The 22,257-nt window shown below is 37.8% G+C and overlaps 1 protein-coding gene across 7 annotated transcripts in view; it reads right to left on the bottom strand.

The window, feature by feature from the left end:
- Nucleotides 1-264: 264 nt before the first annotated feature.
- LOC139954256 (protein polybromo-1-like) overlaps nt 265-22,257 on the bottom strand; it is a 69,511-nt gene continuing 47,518 nt past the window's right edge. For 4 of the 7 annotated variants that reach the window (XM_071953975.1, XM_071953978.1, XM_071953977.1 and 1 more), the window contains 10 exons: nt 19,063-19,188; nt 17,778-18,033; nt 16,324-16,387; nt 14,726-14,821; nt 12,621-12,772; nt 9,938-10,180; nt 6,947-7,039; nt 5,211-5,325; nt 3,145-3,369; nt 265-2,277 (listed from right to left, as the gene is read on the bottom strand). In XM_071953975.1, coding sequence (XP_071810076.1) covers nt 2,229-2,277; nt 3,145-3,369; nt 5,211-5,325; nt 6,947-7,039; nt 9,938-10,180; nt 12,621-12,772; nt 14,726-14,821; nt 16,324-16,387; nt 17,778-18,033; nt 19,063-19,188 — 1,419 coding nt within the window. In that variant the 3' untranslated portion in view covers nt 265-2,228. The remainder of the gene's footprint in view (nt 2,278-3,144; nt 3,370-5,210; nt 5,326-6,946; nt 7,040-9,937; nt 10,181-12,620; nt 12,773-14,725; nt 14,822-16,323; nt 16,388-17,777; nt 18,034-19,062; nt 19,189-22,257) is intronic. The other 3 variants (XM_071953980.1, XM_071953981.1, XM_071953982.1) reach the window with 3 other exon arrangements.

Raw genomic sequence — 22,257 nt, 5'->3', positions numbered from 1 at the left:
CCAGAGCGGGTTCCCCAATCGGCCTGCAGGGGCTGCCAGCAGTGCTCCGACGGGGAGTCCATGCTTACCGAGCCATGCTTACCAAGCCATGCTTACCAAGCCATGCTTACCGAGCCATGCTTACCAAGCCATGCTTACCAAGCCATGCTTACCAAGCCATGCTTACCAAGCCATGCTTACTGTGTGTGACATACAAACAGAAAATCAGCATAATGGCCAAAAGTCTTAGCAGTTAGACATAATGAATCAAGATGAGAGCTTAGGTTAAGTTTAGTTCAGTTTATTTCCACTCAGTTTGCATCGACAGTAATAATATATACAGTATTAGAATTAAACAATAAGGATTAAACGGCAGAAGTCTCCTAAAAGTAAGCTAGTGGAGTGAGACCCTAGTATCTTTACATAATGAGTTCAAGAATTAGTTTTTTAAGGAATGTACTAGCAAGGGGACTTGCTGGAATGTAGTTGCCATCAGGTTTCTTGTATTATCTTGTAACATCCAGACTAGATCACTGCAATGGCTACGTTCACAATCAGGATACTGTTTGGTTATATTAAAGGGCTTGCATGATCTAGCACTGGGTTACATACAAGCCAGTAAGATCACTGCATGAGAGAATATCATTCCACTTGGTGCATGTCGTTCCAGAACTGTTGGATATGGTAACACAACATTTCAGTAAAAGTGTTGATACACCTTCTATGAACTAACGACCTGGCCAACTTATAATCAGATCTCTTCAAATCATTAACTTTAAACTTGCTGTTAATATTAATACGTCTTTGTGAGATATGGCAAACAATGTTTGGTTTGGATGTGTACAGACTGATTTACTCACACCAAACAGTGCAATTATAATATGCCCACCAATACATGTCATATTTCAAAATGGCTTTAATATGGTGTTTGGTTGTAATTAAATTCTTTGACAGGACAAATTATCGTTTTGTTCCAATTATGCTTGACTGTATACTGGTTTTACTGGTTTATTTTTATCGTGGTTATCATGAATTTCTTGTCTTTAAACATATGAATACTTAATTTTAAAAATGCATTACACTTTGTTATATTAAGTTAATGTATTCTTTGATGATTTTATTATTTTCCTCATTCTGTGTTGAGTACAGTGCCACAGAGCTTGTAGTCGTGAATTTTAGCACTCATGTACAAGTGGTTTCAGCTATTAATCTGAATTGCCGTTTGTTTTTTCTAGGTTGTTATTATTTTTATTAAAACATTAGGACTTAGTGTACTTAGAACCTGGGAAAACTGGGGGGTCAGTTCTTAATAAATGAAGTTTTACATTCTTGAACATTTTATAATTAGATGTCTACTAAATGCTGTACCATAATTGTTTAAAAATTTAAATTAACAAAATCTTACTATCTAAAACATGGAAGTAAAATGGAAATGATAATAAGAATAACAATAAAAAAAATTATTTTTGACATACTTCTACAAACATACTTCTTCTTTAGACATCCTTCCATAACTTGACCAAACATCCATCAAGTTATGATGATCCAAAGACGGCGATACGGTAACTAAATGTTTCATTTACAATCAGCGCAAAGATCGGCAGATCAAAGTACTCAACATCTTAAATAATAAAGGAATCCACTACCAAACATTAATATATGAAATCAAACTGTTACTTTATCGGCTGAAGATGATTCTGTGTTTCTATGTTACTTAGACTATGTCTAAAACGTGCCCAAATACCCCTCTCCGTCATTCCAACAGAGCCTAATATGAATACCTAGAAAGTCCTCGTTTTCCATCAAGTCTAAATGTCGACAAAATGAAACTCAAAACCAACGTTCCAGCATGAATATTGAAGCATTAATGTGTAAGACTTTTTCAGCAGTCTTCGACAAATTTACTCTTCATATTGATAAAGTAATACGTTATGGAGTATTGCTTTTCAGCATTGCAAAATTTGACTTATTTCAGACTCATTCAGCTTCAAGTTAGTCAGATTTTAAAATGCATTGCTTTGAATAGTAGGCTCTTTTAAAAGCAATGAAACAATAAAACATCAATGATATGGTGTGCCAGTTTGAAATGACTGTTTGAGACAACTACATGTATGTATATAATCTAACCATATCATGAACCTTGGCCATTAGCGCTATATAAAGCAGGTCAAAACAAATACTATCCTAACTATTCATTTATGTAAAAGCAGAAGTAATATCTGGAAACTTGTTGGCTTCATGTTTGGACTCTAAGTCTCTATAACAATGACCTCAGGCTTGTCCTCTTCTTTGATGTCTCTGAAATTAAAATACACAATTCAAATCAAGTTACAAAAGACCAGCATCCAATTGTGTACAAGACATTATGTTGCTGTATCAATTGCCATATCTAGTAGATAATATTGAAGTTGGATTGACTATTATCCATTAGAACCAGATGGAATTGATATATAACTTGAAAACACCTTGCCAACCTTGTACCATAGTTTTCAGAATATTAGCCACATTGATCCATCTGCATAGTTCTTTGTGGCTACCTTCTGGTCAGCTTACAGTAACATGTAAAGCAAGCTTGGCCATTTTGACCAGTAACTGCAAAACCGTCTGATTACCGACATTTACAGACAACAAATGGAAAATAACAAATAAGAACTACTGCAAGTTCGTGGCCGAGCGGTTAAGAGCACCGAATTCAAGCTCTGATGCTTCTGTTCAGCAGAGTGTGGGTTCGAATCCCGGTCGTGACACTTGTGTCTCTGAGTAAGACAATTAACTATAATTGCTTCTCTCCACCCAGGGGTAAATGGGGACCTGTGAGGGCAGAGATGGTTCTTGTGATTGATTTCGCAGAGTAGCGCATTTGTTGCACGAGGCTGTATACTCCAGAGGAAGCTGAGATGGTTTAATGAGTGAATTAAGGCCCAGTGACCAGGGGTAATAATTTGAAGCGCTTTGAGACACCCGTTCGGGAGTGAAAAAGCGCTATATAAACTCACAATATTATTATTATCATTGCAATGTCAAAGTGTGATTTCTATAGCATATGCAACTCAGTTGCATATACCCTACTTACTTGAAGGGTCGTTTACATAATGAGCACCACCTAACCAATCATTATTCTGGCCAGCATATATGTATACCATGTGATATTATAAGTCAACTTACATGTCATGAACTTTGGCTATTCTGAGTGAATCATGTAACATAAGATCGCGTAGTTTCCATAGTGCTTTAACCGTTTCACTCTCTCTACTTGGTTTGTTGGCCAGCCATCTGAAGGGTAACCGAGCTCGTTGTTCTGGAGTAATGGTAACATCTTCAGGACGTACAGTCAGATTGCGTTGCCAATCACTAACATTCAGAGTGTTACTGCTCAGACCCTCAATGTATCTGAAATAATCAAGCCAAAATAACAGCAAACTAATTTCATGTATTGCGCTTATCTGATAAGTACACACAAAGATCTTTTGACAACTGTCATAACAAATTTATGACAAAACAGTTTCAGTATCCAATCAGTACATTACTTGAGAAAATTTAAAATTCAAGAGTACACTTTTTTAAAGCAATCGCACAACATCGGTAAACAGTATTGTCCAAAGGCCCACACTTCATGTATCACAACTTATATATAAAATAACAAACCTGTGAAAATTTAGGCTCTCGGTCATCAGAGTCGAGAGAAAATAACGGGAAAACCTACCCTTGTTTCCGCACATTTCGCCGTGTCATGACATGTGTTTAAAATAAATCTGTTATTCTCGATATCGAGAATTGATAATTGTTTTAATGTTTTCTCAAAAAGAAAGCATTTCATGGAACAATATTTCAAGAGAAGTCTTTCACCATTACCTTCTGTAAACCCTGTAAGTTATTTGTAAATCTGTGAACTTTTAATTCTTGTTCTGTTCAGAATGTGTCCAATGGCTTTAACAGCTGATGAAAGTACACAGGATCAGGTCCATCTAGCAATGCAGTTGGTTGCAATGCAATGCGTTTGAAGCTTGGAACACTTCAACAGATTGGGTTCTGATGAGCTCTTATGTTTGATGATCTAAGAATATGAAAGTTTCTATATAAAATGCATAAAGGTTTTCCTCAACCAAAATAAAAGAACTCTTCAGGACAGTTTAAACTGTAATTCAACCTGAACTTTCAATTTCTGCCACTTTTCTTGCTGATCAGGAGTGCGTTTTGGCGACCCCAACCAAAGCCCAACCAACTCAACTAGTCAGTTACCGTTTGGTCTGAACTGCATCGTCACCGCGCTCATCCAAACACACAAAAACGCTCAACCGGTAACCAATGTTTCTGGTTGGGGTCGCCAAAATGCACTCCAGAGCGAAGCTGTTTGGGCTGCGGCCATAGTTCAATGTTGTATTGTATTTGTATCATACTACAGCATTTCTTTCATTGTATGCATGTTATGTACATGTACAATGAATATGTACTGTACATACTTGTATTGAATCAAACGTGTATTGTGTACACTGCACAGACCATTGTTGCCCTGAGAAGTATGGTCACTATTTTAGTTGCGATCTTTAATAACTTTACACAGAGTAAGCCTTCTTACTGATTGGAATATTCCTTTATTTGATTACCAGAGAACACTCGTCTGATGACAAATCAGACTGTTGACAAGTACAACCTCCGGACGCCTATGTTCTATAACATGATCAGTCTGAATGTTAAAGTCCCAGAGGATCTTGACCTGGTCGGTCTCTGTAAGTTTCTCGGAACATTGTTGTACTATTTTGCAATCACTTGGACACCCCATTTCTTACACAGATCCCAGTGAATCACCTTGGCCAACTTGTCATGTCTTCCTTTGTACTCCACTCACTGACAATATGACTCTATGAGATACAGTCTCCTCTGCCTTAGTACACATTCTACACACATGTACTGACCCATTTCACCTGACGTCATCATCAGAAAAATCTTGAATGCGCCATACTGGTGGGCAGTTTCACTTTGTGTTTTCATATATAACTCTATGCATAGAGTATGCTGTGCGTTATGCAGTGAAGTGCGCATTTTAGGCGATGCGTCGTTAATATACGTAAACCTAACTTGCCCACCAACATGGTGAGCATGGCACCAGACGGCGTGCAAGGGGTCACTAGGAGAGACATTTGTTTTCTCTGTCTTTGCCGTCAATACATTTGTCCTTAGAGACTGATCTTGCGTCGCAGTAATTATAATACTATGACTGATATGCCACCTACCTGACATAAGCCTCCGAGTGTAGCAGACGTTGGGTCTTTGGTGGTGGAGGTACAAACAGTGGCTGAGGAGGTACCATTGACTGATGCATTGAGGACCCTTGACTGTAAGCATTGCCTGACAATAATAAAACATCCGATCAATAATAGTCATAACTAGGAACTAGGAGTTTGATTCTTCTTCTTAAGACATGGGAAAGTACCGAGTGTATGGGTATCACCCCCAAAAAATAATCTTAATCCCTGATGACAATCTTGGGGGTCTAGGGGTGACACTTGCTCTAGAATGGCAAAAGATGTGGGTTTGAACTTCAGTTGAGAGTAATATTCCTGTGGATTTCTTGTACTGGAATTTGAAAAGTATGAAGTATACAGTGCTTAAAACACATTGATTTATAGGTAGAACCAAATAATATTCTTTATCCCGGGTGCATATTTTTTATTTATTTTGATGTAGCCAGTGGCATTAGAGTTAGTCTTTTGAGTCAAAGATGTTATGGGGGAGGGAGGGAGTTTTTTTTTTTTTTTTTTTTTCTTTTTTTTAAAGTTTTGTTGACATGCCAAATATGAAATCAAGAATAAAGAAATCATCACAATCACTATAAAACAGAGGGTTTGTGTGTTTTTAATAGTTTTGTCAAACAAATTTAACTCCTAGATGACATTTTTTGTGAACTTTTTCAAACAACTAAGCACAGTGTAGCCCAAGTAAATATTTAAAGAATTGTTCTTGCTTTTCCAACATGAATAAAAACCTTCTTTAAACATCCTTTCAAACCTGTACATTTTGAAAAAAATATCAGCTGAAAAATCTGGGCAGTAAAAGTATAAAGAGATATCCAGACATGGAAAAAAAAAATGGGGTTGGGGGTTTTGAATGGTCGGGCGGGGACGATCAACAAATTTTGTTTTGTATGTGGCCTTAGCTATCTTCTTTACTTCCCAGCACCGTGTCATTGGCTTACTGTCCCTTTTGTTTTGTTTAGTTCTTTTTGGTATGGGATAATTATACATAATGATAACTCTAGGACATCAATGTTGATGGAGGAATATCTAACCACTTGGCAATCGACATGACAGCTTTCCTCACTAGAACTTACACCTCAAAAAATCTCTGCTCACTCAATCTCAATGCCTTCTCTAATGATATTAGAGACTGTCAGCTCACTAAGACTTGTTCTGATTCATCCTCAACTGAAATATACACTACTACTTTGCTTGACATCACAGACGAGCATTCACCAGCAAAGGAATTTGTTCTGGTACCCACATCATGCAATATGGTTTTCCTTAAAGGCAGTGGACACTATTGAAAACTACTCAAAAAAATTATTAGCATAAAACCTTTCTTGGTGACGAGTAATGGGGAGAGGTTGATAGTATAAAACATTGTGAGAAACGGCTCCCTCTGAAGTGCCATAGTTTTCGAGAAAGATGTAATTTTTTCACGAATTTGATTTCGCGACCGCAGATTTAGAACTTGAGGTCTCAAAATCAACCATCTGAACGCACAACTTCGTGTGACAGGGTGTTTTTTCTTTTATTATCTCGCAAGCTCAAATTTTCACAGGTTTGTTATTTAATGCATATGTTGAGATACACCAACTGTTAAGGCTAGTCTTTGACAATTACCAATAGTGTCCACTGCCTTTAAGGACCAACAACATACAGCTACCCTACACTCATCCAGTTGAAAATATGCTTATATTCTGCAAGTAATGTTGTTGTTGACTGTTTACCTTGGTTTATGGCAGGACTTGGGGCACCATGAGAGCTAGGAGCAATCATCTGTTGACTCATGGGTGACATCATTTGTCCCTGACCCATCACACCTTGGAGAAAAGAACGCAAATCATACATGTTTTCTTTCTTTCTGGGCTCGTTAGAAAATAGCAAAACATAAATCTTCACTTTGGGAAGGCAAGCAGTCAGCCACAGTGACAACACACGACTTTGTGCAACAATACTCAAATCTGGGTATGACTGATCAAACTTGAATTACTTAACTATTGTTAACTTTAAAAAAAGAGCAAACTCCTAATCTGTGTCTTGACAAAGAAATTCACATAACTTGGTTGCTTGAACATTTCAAGCTTTGTTTCTGAAAATCTGACTTAGTAAATTGTATTATTGCTATTGAAATTTCTGATAATGAAACCAAGGACTTGCTTTGTGAACCAGATATGTGAACCAGAAACACTGGGGTAAGTCCCTACTCATTCATGATAAGTGTTTCTGGTTTATTTTACATGCACTACCAATCCTAGTAAACAGGACCTACGAATTAATAATAATTTGGGGGGCTAATCGTCCTTACTCGCAGCTAGAGCTGAATTGCAAAGGACGCGACTACAACGTGTTCGAGAAGCAGGCATGCAAGGGCGCATTCAGCTGCCAGCCACATCAACCCATTATGACCACGGAGCACAGCCAAGATCAAAAATGTTTGATTTTTTCCTGAGGGAGGAAAACCGGATAGTCTGGAAAACCCTTGTGGCACAGCAGAGAACCAACGCACAACTCAACTCACATGGCCCCGACCGGGAATCGCACCAGGGTCACCTTGGTGAGAGGTGAGCGCTTTACGCACAAGCCAACCGTGCCATTAATGTCCAATCTTGGCCTGGGTGACTAGTGGGACAAGTGTCACGACTACCATTTTTCAACTACTTGGTTAGTCGTGCTGCCACAACTACTAAAACAAATGTCGCTACTACCCGTTTGGTGAACCAATTGTGTATCTTGTGACTATTCACGACAAACTATTTTACTTACAAAACACAATCAGACGTCAGTGACACAATCCTTTAACCCTTTCAACTTGGATTTAAATATAATGAGTTTGCGGCACACAATGCCACAGTGCATCTTGAGAATTAAAAAATTAGTCACGACTTTAGTCGTCCAGGACTAGTCCCACACAAAGGATAAAAAAGTATAATTGAAAGGAACGACTCTCTTTTGTCACTGATTTGAAAGGAACAACTCTCTTTTGTGACTGATTTGAAAGGAACAACTCTCCTTTGACTGATTTGATAAACAATGAATACAACAACTGTTGTTGGTGCATTTCATATCAGCTGGTAGCATCTAGGATCTACCAGGCTCTTCTGCAATGCAAAACTTGTCATTTTGAAGTTAATGCGCAGAGAAGAGTTTGCTTGATTATAACAGTTATAACCTGTTAGTTTTGTCCTGTACTTTTAATGTCTGTCTGTTTTTTGGTCTGGCTGTTCATAGGCTGGGGAACAAAAGCTGTGCTTCTCCCCGGACCTAGATGTTGCATTTTGTTTAAAGTTTCAACTTTTAATCTCTTTGTTATCTACAATGATTTTGACCATATTGTACACTACTTGCAACATTGAATAAACGTATCTATTTATCTATCTATCTATCTATCTATCTATCTATCTATTTATCTATCTAACAAAATAAGCGAGTTTTAACTTGGGAATCACTGAATGACAGATTTGTTTTAACCCAGTTTGAAATCTCCGACTCTCAAACAATGCAGACTTTAATAGTTTTTATGGAATGGAGTTATGTTTTGAAAGACCTTTCCACAGATGTATAGCTTTTAATAAATACATTGAATTAAATTGTGTGGTTCATAAGATGTTTTCTTCTTCAAATATTAAAGTTTGATGTAATTTGATACTCGATGACGTAATCATGTTACTGTTCTGATGCCATCTTGATGTTGAGGCTCAGTACAATATGATTAACTTCTAGAGATGTGACTATGTAGTAGATGTATGAAATAACATACAAACTAATATTTGTACTAATTCAATAAGTATTGCCAAGAACACGTGCAAATGTTATTTTCAAATCCAGAGGATTTTTCCAATACCATATGATGTTGTTTTGTCTGAAATAAATGCATCAATGCAATGTCAATGTTGGTTTAGTAATCTCAGAGGATGGTCAGAAAGAAATTTTTTGACAATTCAAACAAGAGAGTTACTCTTTCAAAGTTGTTGACAAAGGTTTTTTTTGGTTTTATGAATATGTATATTATAAATATATTTTCAACCCAAATTTGCCTTAATAAAGAATAACTACACAAGACAAACACATGTACAGTATACAAAGAAGCAACCAGTCCAAAGAATAACACAAATTGTGAAAACTCAAAAAAATAAACAAGAAAATAATCCCAAAACTAAAATTGTACATAAAAATAAATAAATAAAAGGAAAATGAAACACTTAAGTTAGTTTGCTTTAAAGGCAGTGGACACTATTGGTAGTTACTCAAAATAATTATAAGCATAAAACCTTTTTTGGTAACGAGTAATGTGGAGAGGTCGATAGTATAAAACATTGTGAAAAGCGGCTCCCTCTGAAGAAGCGTAGTTTTCGAGAAAGAAGTAAATTTCCACGAATTTGATTTCAAGACCTAAGATTTAGAATGTGAGGTCTCGAAATCAAGCATCTGAAAGCACACAACTTCGTGTGACAAGGGTGTTTTTCCTTCCATTATTATCTCGCAACTTCGATGACCGATTGAGCTCAAATTTTCACAAGTATGTATTTATGCATGTGTTGAGATACACCGAGTGAGAAGACTGGTCTTTGACAATTACCAATAGTGTCCAGTGTCTATAAACAAATAGTTGCCTGACAAATGCCAAGCTATGAGTGAGTACAAACCATGGATGAGTGTTGCAGACAATGTAATAATAAGCCAGCTTTGATACAGAGTCAATGGCATGCTTATCATCTCACCTTGTTGCTGTACATGCATCACATGCTGTTGGGGATGATAACCCAAACCAGACTGCTGCTGCTGCAGCTGCTGTTGTTGCTGCTGCTGCTGCTGCTGCTGCATGTGCATTTGCATGCCATGCTGCATACCAGCTGGTTGGGCCATGGGGATCATCCCTTGCATGCCATTAGGATGACCCCCTATCATGTGACTGTTGGAATACGGGATGGCGTGCATATTGAGCATCGGCTGCATAGCCATGCCTGGAAGGATGGAAGGGGTAAACCAAATACACTGACAAGGATGCAATGTTATCAAACATTCAAATGAAATATTCATGCAATACACTTATACCACAATCACTACATTGATTCATGCAATCTATCAGTCTTCTAAAGTGTGCACCTTGGGTATGTATCAAATGTATCCAACACCTATATGTGTACTTGAGTGGATTTCACAAAGAGTTAGGACTAGTCTTATCTCGGGTTAGGACCATTTACTCATCCTAACTTAGGACTATCCATGCAATTTGTATATCTCCTAGGACTAGTCCTAAGTTAGGACTAGTCTTAACTCTTTGTGAAATCGACCCCTTGCCATTTAATACTTCCAATATTGAACTTCAGAGTTTTCACATTGTAAAGTAAACCAGTTTTTACAATGACTTTCATCAAGCCTCATCCTTTTTTTAACCTTTTGGTGCTATATCATTATTGGAACACATGATTTTTTTCAAACTGAGTTACAGTGGACGTATATGCGCCAGAGTAGTTCAGAATGTCCTCATTTTGTTGCAGTCAGTTGAGTAATTATTACATCATGTACTGTACATGCACACACATACAAAGAAGAACAAAGAGCTCTGGAATTTGGACTCCAATTTTCCCTTTAACTAGGGTTTATTGTGCAATCCATGACCCTAGACCTCATCCCTTTGTCTTGCCATGGTGTGACAAACAAGAATTCTGAGAGCTTGTTGGGATGCTATAATTTATTCATCAATGGTCCAAAGTCTGCCATGGCTCAAGGCTTAGGGTATACAGGCACGTCATGGTGATAAAAGACAACAAGATAAGTCCGGGTACATTTTTGCAGTTGAGTAACCAGACATTTTCATCTGGGGCGGAAGCAGGAGCAAAAAGACAATTTACTGTTTAACTCCCACTCCCCCTCCTCTTTTTTTTGGTGTGTTTTGGGTTGGGGGGGGGGGGGTATTCTTTAATGTATAAACCCATTCATTTGTGCAATCGGTGTATATCATCTGGGGTGCATGAAGGGATGGGAGTTATGGGAGATTGTAACATGTCTCTACTTGATAGCAGTCATGGTTCCATTTTGACAATGATCCTCTCAAAACAAAACTAAATTTCTTAATTTCAAAAACAATCCTGCACAGAGGCATGATTTTTTTTATCCTGTCCTTACAAGGTTAATAAGCAAAGAGAGAAGCAAACATATATAGGTATAGATATATAAATACAGTCCGACGACTTTAAAAGTTTAGTAAATTCGCTCATTGTAGTTCACAAAAGTGAATTTAGAGTTGCAAACTGTTAACCACGTCAAGCAACACAAACAAAAATGTGCAGATTTTAAAATAATTAAAAAACCAAGGACAATTAATTAATTGTTAAAAGTTAACCTCACATAGAAAACAGAACCAAACTTACCAGAACAAAAAACAAATAATTCAAGATTAAATGTAAACACCACATAATAGAAGACGGTACAGTAGCTCGTAAGACAAAACAGACACGGTGTATTTAAGCGCACTTCAAGTGAAACTGCAAAAAGTCAACAGCTACTTCAACCTGATACTCCTACGAGATGCAGTTTTTTAATGTGTATAAAATGCTTTCCACAAATCATTTCAGCTACAAAAAGTGAAGGCACCATTATCTTAGCCTCATAACAGCAGCAAACGACTGCATTTTGCCCCAAAACAAGAGGCCATTTCCAGAACACTTTGTGCTGTTTCTTTTAATGGCATTATTGAGAAGCCAAACACCAGGAGATTAGTTGATGAGCTGAAAAAATTAAATTATGTATAAAACAACCTCGTTTTTCACAAGTTACACATTTAACAATTCAAACATAATGACATAAAGGCATGCTGCTGCAGAAAACAATAAATACTGAATATTTGCTTGTGGGAAAGTGGTTAGGATTAGTGGTTAAGATTATTAGAGGTGAAGAGCGCAACTCAAAAAGGGATTATGGTACTAATAATGTGTTATCCATAGGCAGCTGCTGCTACAGTTAGGTGTGGCAAAGGTGCAGTGGATGAGTTGTCTGACCTCCCAGGAGAACCTTTCGTATTTAAGTTCAGCCAAAGTTACCATACATACTTCCATGATGGCGTCAAAAATTTATGTAAGCACTTCTATCAAAAAGTCACTCACCAAAGGTATTGAAAAATAGAAGGAACTATTTTAAAAGGAAAAATGCATATGGAAGGAAATCGAAAGAGTAGCAGATGGTGAACTTTTTTTTTGCATAAAAAAGATGTTTTCATATGAATTGAAAAGAAATGAAAGCTTGCAGCAAACAAGTCTCCAATTGAGTTTTAGGTGGCAATAAAATTTCAAAAAAAGATTTTAAAAAGATTCCCTTATTGTAGAAAGATAAGTCTGTACAACCCCCAAGACATTAAACCCTGACCTGGCAGCCATGGCAACAACCAATCCACAATGCACCCACCTTGCATGCCTGCGTGAGATGAATGTGTAAGCTGTTGTGTAGCCATCCCAACTGGAGTGGGAGGACCAACAATACCCATGATAGCACGCCCACCTGGTGTGTTGCCACTTCCATCCCCATTCCCATGGACAGCAAAGCGGGAAAAGTAATTCCTGTACAACAAAATAACAAACTAATATAAACACATGTACAGTCAAATAAAACATTTTAACCACTTAGGCATAGGGTCAAATTAAGACAAAAAATCAAGAACACAAAACTAGAGAGCATTTGATGAGAAATATAAAGTGTACATTGGATGGCTCAATGTGTTCAGTTTCTTCACAAGCCTACACTACTGACCGTTACAATCACAAAACTCATTGTGATTAACAGCAGGACAAGCCAATTATAATGGACATTGAAATTAGCACTGCTCTAGTCAGCTTAGCTCCCTCCTATTTTGTTTATTTATTTATTTTTTGGGGGGTATGCAAGTCACCTGACACACAAGGCCTGAAGGCCACTTCAAGGTGTGGGCTACAATTATTTTTTTCCAGAGGCCATTGCCACCTACTCCTAGGGCTGAAACAGGGTTACCCCTTTCACAGTCCATACGAATGTAGGCTTGGGTATCTTCAATTCGAGGCCTACATAGCTGGTAGAGCAGAAAGCACTACCTCCCCAATTTTATGTAGCAAGTGTCACGACCTGGATCCGAACCCACACCCTGCTGATCAAACACCAGTGCTTGAATCCGGTGCTCTTAACCGCTCGGCCATGACACTATGAGGGTAATACAGCCTAAGCATCCTTATAATCAGCCTTGCCATTTACAATCAAGTCTCCTTTCCAATGATACAAACAGTTCAAGATTCCAGCAAGGGTTGCTTTTACATATGACTTCAGGTGCTAACTAAGGTTTAAAATAACAGTAATGTTTCTTGTGATAATATAATGTCAAATAACCATCCAATAGTTTACAACAATTCTTTTTTTCCTTTTCTTCTTAATTTACTTCAAACATATTCACAAATGATATAAGGTAACTGTGTTCATGAGACAATTATTAAGGTTGCTATGAGAAAAGAACAGATTTGGGTTATCAGGAAACAAGTAAAGTAAAATTGCAGATGTTTGTTTATTCATTACTGCATATGATACAAAGCAAGAGTCCAAGAACTAAACCTTGAGGTGTGCACATTACCAAACTTAGAGGGAGAAGCTCCATGAATGAATGAATACAATTGAAGGAAAACTGATGCAATAAGATATATCAAGTTGAACTGCATTGAAAGACTTCTGGGGACCAATGAGGAGTTACCAATCACATTCTAAATGTTAACTGGTCAGTTCTAGAACAAGTAAACTTCAATTCAAGTCAGGCAATTTGTGAAAACTAAGCGATGACCGAATGGGTAAATCCAAGTGAGATTTGGGCCATGTAAAAATAGTGAAAACAAAGAAAGTGTAAATTTAGCATTGATTCAATGATTGATAAGATTTTTCCCCACTGTGTACATGTACTTTCCATATGCCATCCCACCTGCTTGGAACACAAGCCCCAAATCCTAGAAACCCCCCGAATGTTTTTGAACATCAACAAGGCTAATTATGCTGTAACTGGCTGTCTAGGTAAAGTTTTTACATGTCAAGCTGACTTTGTATCAAGACCAGTCTTTTCATCCCGTTTACTTCACAAGCATATACCTTGGAGTAGTGTGCTGATGTACATTGTACATGTACCAGCAATCAATTTAACAACACATATTTATGTTAATGCTGGTTAATATCTTTGAGGTAGAAAAGTTAGCTGGAAGATAGTTTGATATTACACTTATGAACTTTCATATTGATCAATAAGGATGAAGCAAATATTTTAACTTGCAGCGTAATTGAAACTCAGGCCAAAAATATTGAACAATGAGAACAACTTGATGTACATGTACAGATATACAAGTTAGTTGAAATAGTTCCCAAATCATTAAACAAAACATGCAAGCATTGTGTCTGATGTCAAAAATCAATGCTAGATTTCCAGTTCATTCATGATAAGAAATTGAAAGTTTTATGAAGTACTAAAACGAGCACATTTGTCTGTGTCCTCAAAGACTGAAATTATTTACCTGCTCAGGTTCTGTGGATAGATGTATTTGCCTGTTGCTGACTTCATATGCACCTCTTTACAATGTCGTATCAGGCGAGACAACGCTGGAAATGGTCTATATGTAAGTAGCACACACAACAAAATGATCAAGCTTTTTATAGTAATACTTCTGTTTTATCTTCAATTAATAAATACCTCAGACAGTTTCGCTATCCTATTGGTGGAGAGCGCGTCACGTGTGTGTGTATAAACCTTTGTTTATGACCGGTAAAAAGTGTTAATTCATGGGCGTGACATGCGACCTTGCACCTGTTCTTATAAGACAGTTAGGACGGGTGACTTGTCCCAACTTAGGACAAGTCCTACATGCAACTCTGTGAAATGGAGCGCAGGTCCTTTATTGAGTTATCACTGGGACAATGATCGCAACCACGCACATACACAAGTTTGTCAACACCTGCAATCAGGTCACTAGTACTCCAATAGGGACATCGCCAATATAGGGCTAGATAGATCAGTTGGTAGAGCGCCGGCACGTTAATCCGGAGGTCGTTGGACGTAATTTGGGTGTGATCCCTGGCTACACTGCAGTTAACGGTTGTATGGCTTCTGACTGGCGCCCCTGAACAAAGATATTGACAAAATAGGGACACCGCCAATACAGGGCTAGATAGCTCAGTTGGTAGAGCGCCGACACGTTAATTCGGAGATCGTTGGTTTGAATCCCACTCTAGTCAATTCTCTGTTCAACCCCAAAAATCAAATTGTTTGGCAACAGCTTTTTGTTATACATGTACAATGTAGGTTCTTGGTTTGAATGTGCATAACCACTCACCCAGCCACACAGACACATAAACAACAAATAAAACACTATACATGCTATATGTTCATTCATCTTCACCAGTAGGGCAACAACAAGGAAAACGTTGCCTTGGATCGGTCGAGTTGGTCTTTGAAAAGCGTTCTGTAACCGCTTGTTATAGAATGCATATGGGTAGAAAGATGTTGTAAAATTAGAATACAATGATCTACACAAATATGCCTTGAAATTGCGTGGTTTTCCTTTTACCTCGTCGACTAACACGGTCGGCCATTTATGGGAGTCAAATTTTTGACTCCCATTAATGGCCGACCGTGTTAGTTCGCGACGTAAAAGGAAAACCGTGCAACTTTGAGTGATACTTGTGTGGATCATTATATTCTACTTTTAAAACATGTTTCTAACCATATGCATTTCATAACAAACGGTTTGAAACGCTTTTTATAGACCAACTCGTCCGATCCAAGGCAACGTGTTCCTTTAATAAGACCCCTAAATCACACCAACAAATATTTTCTACATAAAAGCTACATTGTGACTCTTTGTTTATTTATGTATTTATTTATTTCATATTTGGGGGATCAAGTTTTTATACTTAGTTCATGTGACCCAACAGCCAAGCACTGAGAAACAGAGTTTTGTGACTAAGATACATAGTATGCTGAAGCCAAGACAGACAAACCAGAACAACACACAAGATCTATAAAAAACACTGGTAAAATGGTTTCAGAGTTTCATGGCAAAAGGCTTAACAGAATTTAAGTAAACTATCTTTAGTTGAAATGATTCCAACTTACTGATTTTTGCGATACCGGACACAACTTTTCCAATAGCATGGATATGTGGGTTCAGCTGGATCACCTGTGTAAATAAAATATAAATCACAAGTTGCATAATTAATCTTATTTTGTGAAAGACAGTTTAACATAAGTTCCCATCAAGACCTCCTAAATAACAAACCTCAAGAAAGTGAGCAGCTTCAGTTTCAAATAAAAAAACAATTGATTTGAATTTATGTTTAAAGCCAGTGGACACTATTGGTAATTGTTAAAGACTAGTCTTCACAGTTGGTGTATCTCAACATATGCATAAAATAACAAACCTGTGAAAATTTAAGCTTAATCGGTCGTCAAAGTTGCGAGATATTAATGAAAGAAAAAAACACCCTTGTCACAAGAAGTTGTGTGCTTTCTGATGCTTGAATTCGGGACCTCAAATTCTAAATTTGAGGTCTCGAAGTGGAAAATTACTTCTTTCTCGAAAACTATTTCACTTCAGAGGGAGCTGTTTCTCACAATGTTTTATACTATCAACCTCTTCCCGTTACTCGTAATCAAGAAAGGTTTTATGATGACAATTATTTTGAGTAACTACCAATAGTGTCCACTGCCTTTAAAGTGTTACAATAGAACTAACTAGAAATTGTAACCTCTCCATGACTTGAGTCTGCAAGACCTCATGGTTCTTGTCACATGATTCATGATACAAGATTCAGACCTCTTAAATGATGGTTGAAGTCACTAGATGGCGATGTAAGCCCCAAAATGAAGATGTCAAGAGGGAGGACACATGGCATTTTGACTACAGTGTTCACCGTCTGATGATGTCATATCGATGGGAACCAATCCAGTGATGCCAAACCATCACCAATTAGAGTATGTGGAGAACTGTGTACTTTGCCCAGTCAGTTTCCCTCGAGGTTTATTACCTGATATCATAACAATTTAAGCAGGACCCTACACAGGCAATTTCAATCAAGAACTTGATTACTACTTACAGTTTTTTACAAGTTAACTTCCCTTAAAGTTTTAAAACACTATTACGTACATCTATCTTTGTGCCTTACAATTATTCAACACCAACAACCTATTTCTCCAGACTCTGTGTAATTTGGTTGACCCTTCTACACATGAGAAAGTGTATAGACCTTATGCACATGACGTCATTTCAGTAGGGCGCCCTCACCTAGAGGTCAAAAGGAGGTTGTTCATTGGACAATACTGTGCGCAGCGCGTACAAATCTGTGCGTCTCGATTGTTTCGTCACCGTTTTTCCACTAAGATGGCCGCTGGATGACGTCAATGCATAAGGTATATTCCTATTTATCAGCAAAGAAGTTGCTGATAGAATCTACAATAGGTTTTGTTACTTAAATTTACAACCATTTGACCCGATATGGCTTTAATTTCCGGCATACGACACATTTAGCTTGATCACATCACAAATGTTGTCCAAAGACTGCTGTACCTACCTACTGCCTTGAGGTGATCTGATACCTCTACAACATGATTGATAAGATCCTCCAAGTCATCATATTGATAATCACAACCATCCCAGCCACATTCAAAGACTGGTATAGTTCCTGCTGCAGGGGCCTTAGTTACTGGCTGACTAGCTGGTTGGGGGTTAAGTGCCTCTCTGGTTGCCTTCTCTAGGGCTTTGGTCTCAGCAATGGCTGCAGCACGCACCTCATACTGACTTTTATCTGTAGTTGGAAGCTGACGCCACTTCAACATAAAACACAATCAAAACTTACTTATTCTGCATTTAGAGTTCTTAAAGAAAAGTACAGTCTTACTTCCAGGGGTGGATTTCACAAAGAGTTAGGACAAGTCCTAACTTAGGACTAGTCCTAGGAGATATACAAATTGCATGGATAGTCCTAAGTTAGGACGCGTAAATAGTCCTCGAGATAAGACTAGTCCTAACTCTTTGTGAAATCCACCCCAGGGCATTTAAGTTTTCAAACGAATTATCCCAATGATATTTTCTTAAAACGGTCAAACCTAGACATGTGTTTGCTGTGTAACAAGCACTGTGGTTTGTTTTATGTTTGAACATAAATTGTTATTATCATGTCATTACTTTCAATAGTTTATGCTAAGTTTGGTCATATTACCTAACTCTTCTAACTTGCTGTTTGGACTGTAAGGACAGATCAAAGACGGTCATATCTTGACATAAATGTCTATTGTGTCGCACAGTACAAAATAAGACAGTACAAAGATTATGATTTTATTACATGTGGATCAGGAGATTTTGTTCACATTTTTAGAGCTTCCCATTTGATGGAAAAGAACAAACAAAAAAGGAACAGAATCAAGAGGTGTTGGTGCACATATTGCACAAACACTTAAAGACACTGGACACTATTGGTAATTATCAACTACCAGTCTTTTCACTTGGTATATCTCAACATATGCATAAAATAACAAACCTGTGAAAATTCTAGCTCAATTGGTCATCGAAAGAAAAAACACCCTTGTCACACGCAGTTGTGTGCTTTCAGATGCTTGATTTCGAGACCTCAAATTTTAAACTTGAGGTCTCGAAATCAAATTTGTGGAAAATTACTTCTTTCTCAAAAACTACGCCGCCTCAGAGGGAGCTGTTTCTCACAATGTTCTATACTATCAACCTCTCCCCATTACTCGTCACCAAGTAAGGTTTTACGCTAATAATTACTTTGAGTAGTTACCAATAATGTCCACTGCCTTTAATAACTGTTAATTATTTCAAACTAATTGAGTACTTACATCACTTCCTATTAGTCTACTGATCTCTCCAAATGACATTTTAGGATTGCTCTTCTTAACATCAGCTCTCTGTTCACTAGCAAACAAAATAAATCCACTGGCATGGCGAGGTTTGGGCGGTTGGATCTTTGACAAAAACAAAAGGTATCATTGCAAATTAGAGTAAGTAATGCTTAGAAACACAAACCAAGAAATTCATTATTAGTCAATGGTTAAAGGAACACGTTTCCTTGGATCGGACGAGTTGGTTTATAAAAAGCGTTTGTAACAGTTTGTTATAAAATGCATATGGTTAGAAAGATGTTGTAAAAGTAGAATACAATGATCTACACAAATATGCCTCGAAATTGCGTGGTTTTCCTTTTACCCCGTCGACTAGCACGGTCGGCCATTTATGGGAGTTAACACGGTCGGCCATTTATGGGAGTCAAATTTTTGACTCCCATAAATGGCCGACCGTGTTTCTTCGTGACGTAAAAGGAAAACCGAGAAATTCCGAGGCATGTCTGTATGGATCATTATATTCTACTTTTAAGTAATCTTTCTAACCATATGCATTTTATAACAAGCGGTTTCAAGCGCTTTTCAAAGCCAACTCGACCGATCCAAGGCAACGTGTTCCTTTAAACTGTAGACAAATTATTGCTACATTCATTTATTATACCAGTCTTGTATAGCGCATGTATCTACCCACCATGCCCACAAGGTACTCAAGGCACTTATATATACATTTATACAGAAAGAGAGGTTATTGAAAGACTAATTAATTTCTTTTCGGGAACTCGTTGAAAGCATTTTGAATTATTATTAATCAATCCGAGACCTCTTCTTTTTGTCCAATGTTTGGAACTTTTTTGTTTGTACACTGAGTTAAATTAAAGGCAGCTTTGGTTTGTACACCTGTTTGGATTCCTACACTTATGTTCAAACCACTTTCAAACCACTTGGATCCCTTTTGTTAAAGTCTGCATGTCAACGGTTAGACACACCAACCCATTGTCTGTCCATTTAGCGTATAATGACCAAATCTTCAAAGAAAAATGCATACGACTTATGTAGGTGTAGAATGCTACCCAGAGTTAGGCCCAAGTGAAATGTAATAATAATTAGCTGTTCCGATAGTTTGTGTACCACCCAAAAAGAACTAATTTTAGGATTACTTGCAAGGTACTGATATAACATGATACCAGTGGCAGTGCCAATGCAATTCTTATGACAGAATTTAGCAGAACATTATATGGTAACAACAAAATTCAATCAATTGTTTTGATGTTTTTCATAGTTAAAAAGAGAGGTCTATGTAAATTTTAAGTTTTGAAATAAAACACTTTGTTGAGCTCACTTTTAGACAAAATAATTATTACTTAATATTAACTTGCATTTTTCATTGTTTAATGTCAATTCTTCACCTTTAACCCCCCACACCCCCCCCCCCCATCTGAAAAAAAAAACAAAAAACAAAAAAACTCAAAGTGTTCATTCCAATTCTACATACTCTATCCTAAAAGATAGGACCAAATTGACCTAATTGTTACGGTATACATGTATAACAAAACTCCCTTTGCTCCATGTTTCATTCACCTGTTATGGTTTTGGTCCTTCTGATACTTTGTTTAATCTGAGTGTTTAAAGGGACACATTTCCTTGGAGCGATTTGGTCTATAAAAAAAACGTTTAATCTCTCTGTTCTAAAATGCATATGGTTAGAAAGATGTTTCAAAAGTAGAATATCATGATCCACACAAGTTTGCCTCGAAATTGAATGATTTTCTCACACGTCATGAACTAACATGGTTAGCCATTTTGTGATGGCCAACCGTGTTACATGTAGTTCACAAAATAAAAGGAAAACTTTGAGGCATATTTAAGTGGATCATTATATTCTACTTTCAAAACATCTTTCTAACCATATGCATTTTATAAAATAAAATACATATAGGTTTCAAATGCTTTTCATTGACCAACTCGCCTTATCCAAGGCAATCTGTCCCTTTAATGAACAAGAAAAAAGGTTAGCAACAGATATCAGTTTAATACTGGTCAAACTACTAAATCATGACTTTCAGTGTTTTCCATCCACAAGTGATGCAACCACATGTTATTTTCTGGGGACAAGTTTGGCTCAGATGTTCCTATACCAGTGTGCCAGCTGGATGGGAACCATTGCTGGGAACCATTGCTGGGAACCATTGCTGGGAACCATTGCTGGGAACCACTGATGGGAACCATTGCTGTGAACCATTGCTGGGAACCATTGCTGGGAACCATTGCTGGGCACCATTGATGGGAACCATTGATGGGAACCATTGCTGGGAACAATTGATGGGAACCATTGATGGGATCCATTGCTGGGAACCATTGACGGGAACCATTGACGGGAACCATTGACGGGAACCATTGACGGGAACATTGACGGGAACCATTGACTGGAACCATTGACTGGGAACCATTGATGGGAACCATTGATGGGAACCATTGATGGGAACCATTGATGGGAACCATTGATGGGAACCATTGACGGGAATCATTGCTGGGAACCATTGACGGGAACCATTGATGGGAACCATTAAATGATGATGATGACGATTGATGATGACGATTGATGTGAACCATTGATGGGAACCATTGACGGGAACCATTGATGGGAACCATTGATGGGAACCATTGATGGGAACCATTGATGGGAACCATTGATGGGAACCATTGATGGGAACTATTGCTGGGAACCATTGCTGGGAACCATAGATGGGAACCATTGATGGGAACCATTGACGGGAATCATTGCTGGGAACCATTGACAGGAACCATTGATGGGAACCATTAAATGATGATGATGACGATTGATGTGAACCATTGATGGGAACCATTGATGGGAACCATGATGGGAACCATGATGGGAACCATTGATGGGAACCATGATGGGAACCATTGGTGGATTTTGAATAAACAGCCTGCAGAATCTTTACCCTTGACAGAGTCATAAAATATATTATTACATTATCTTTATTATAGGAGAATCTGCGCAGTGAATAGGAAGACAATTCAGAAGACCCCCATGAGCAAAGGAATGTCAAACGCCAAGGAAACCAACATCAATGGCAGTTTGGGAACCATTGCTGGGAACCATTGATGGGAACCATTGCTGGGAACCATTGCTGGGAATCATTGCTGTGAACCATTGCTGGGAACCATTGC

This window comes from Asterias amurensis, chromosome 2 (genome assembly GCF_032118995.1).
Source record: "Asterias amurensis chromosome 2, ASM3211899v1".
NCBI classification, from domain to species: domain Eukaryota; kingdom Metazoa; phylum Echinodermata; class Asteroidea; order Forcipulatida; family Asteriidae; genus Asterias; species Asterias amurensis.
Note: the sequence above shows the minus strand (reverse complement) of the source record. Positions and strands in the feature narration are given on the sequence as shown.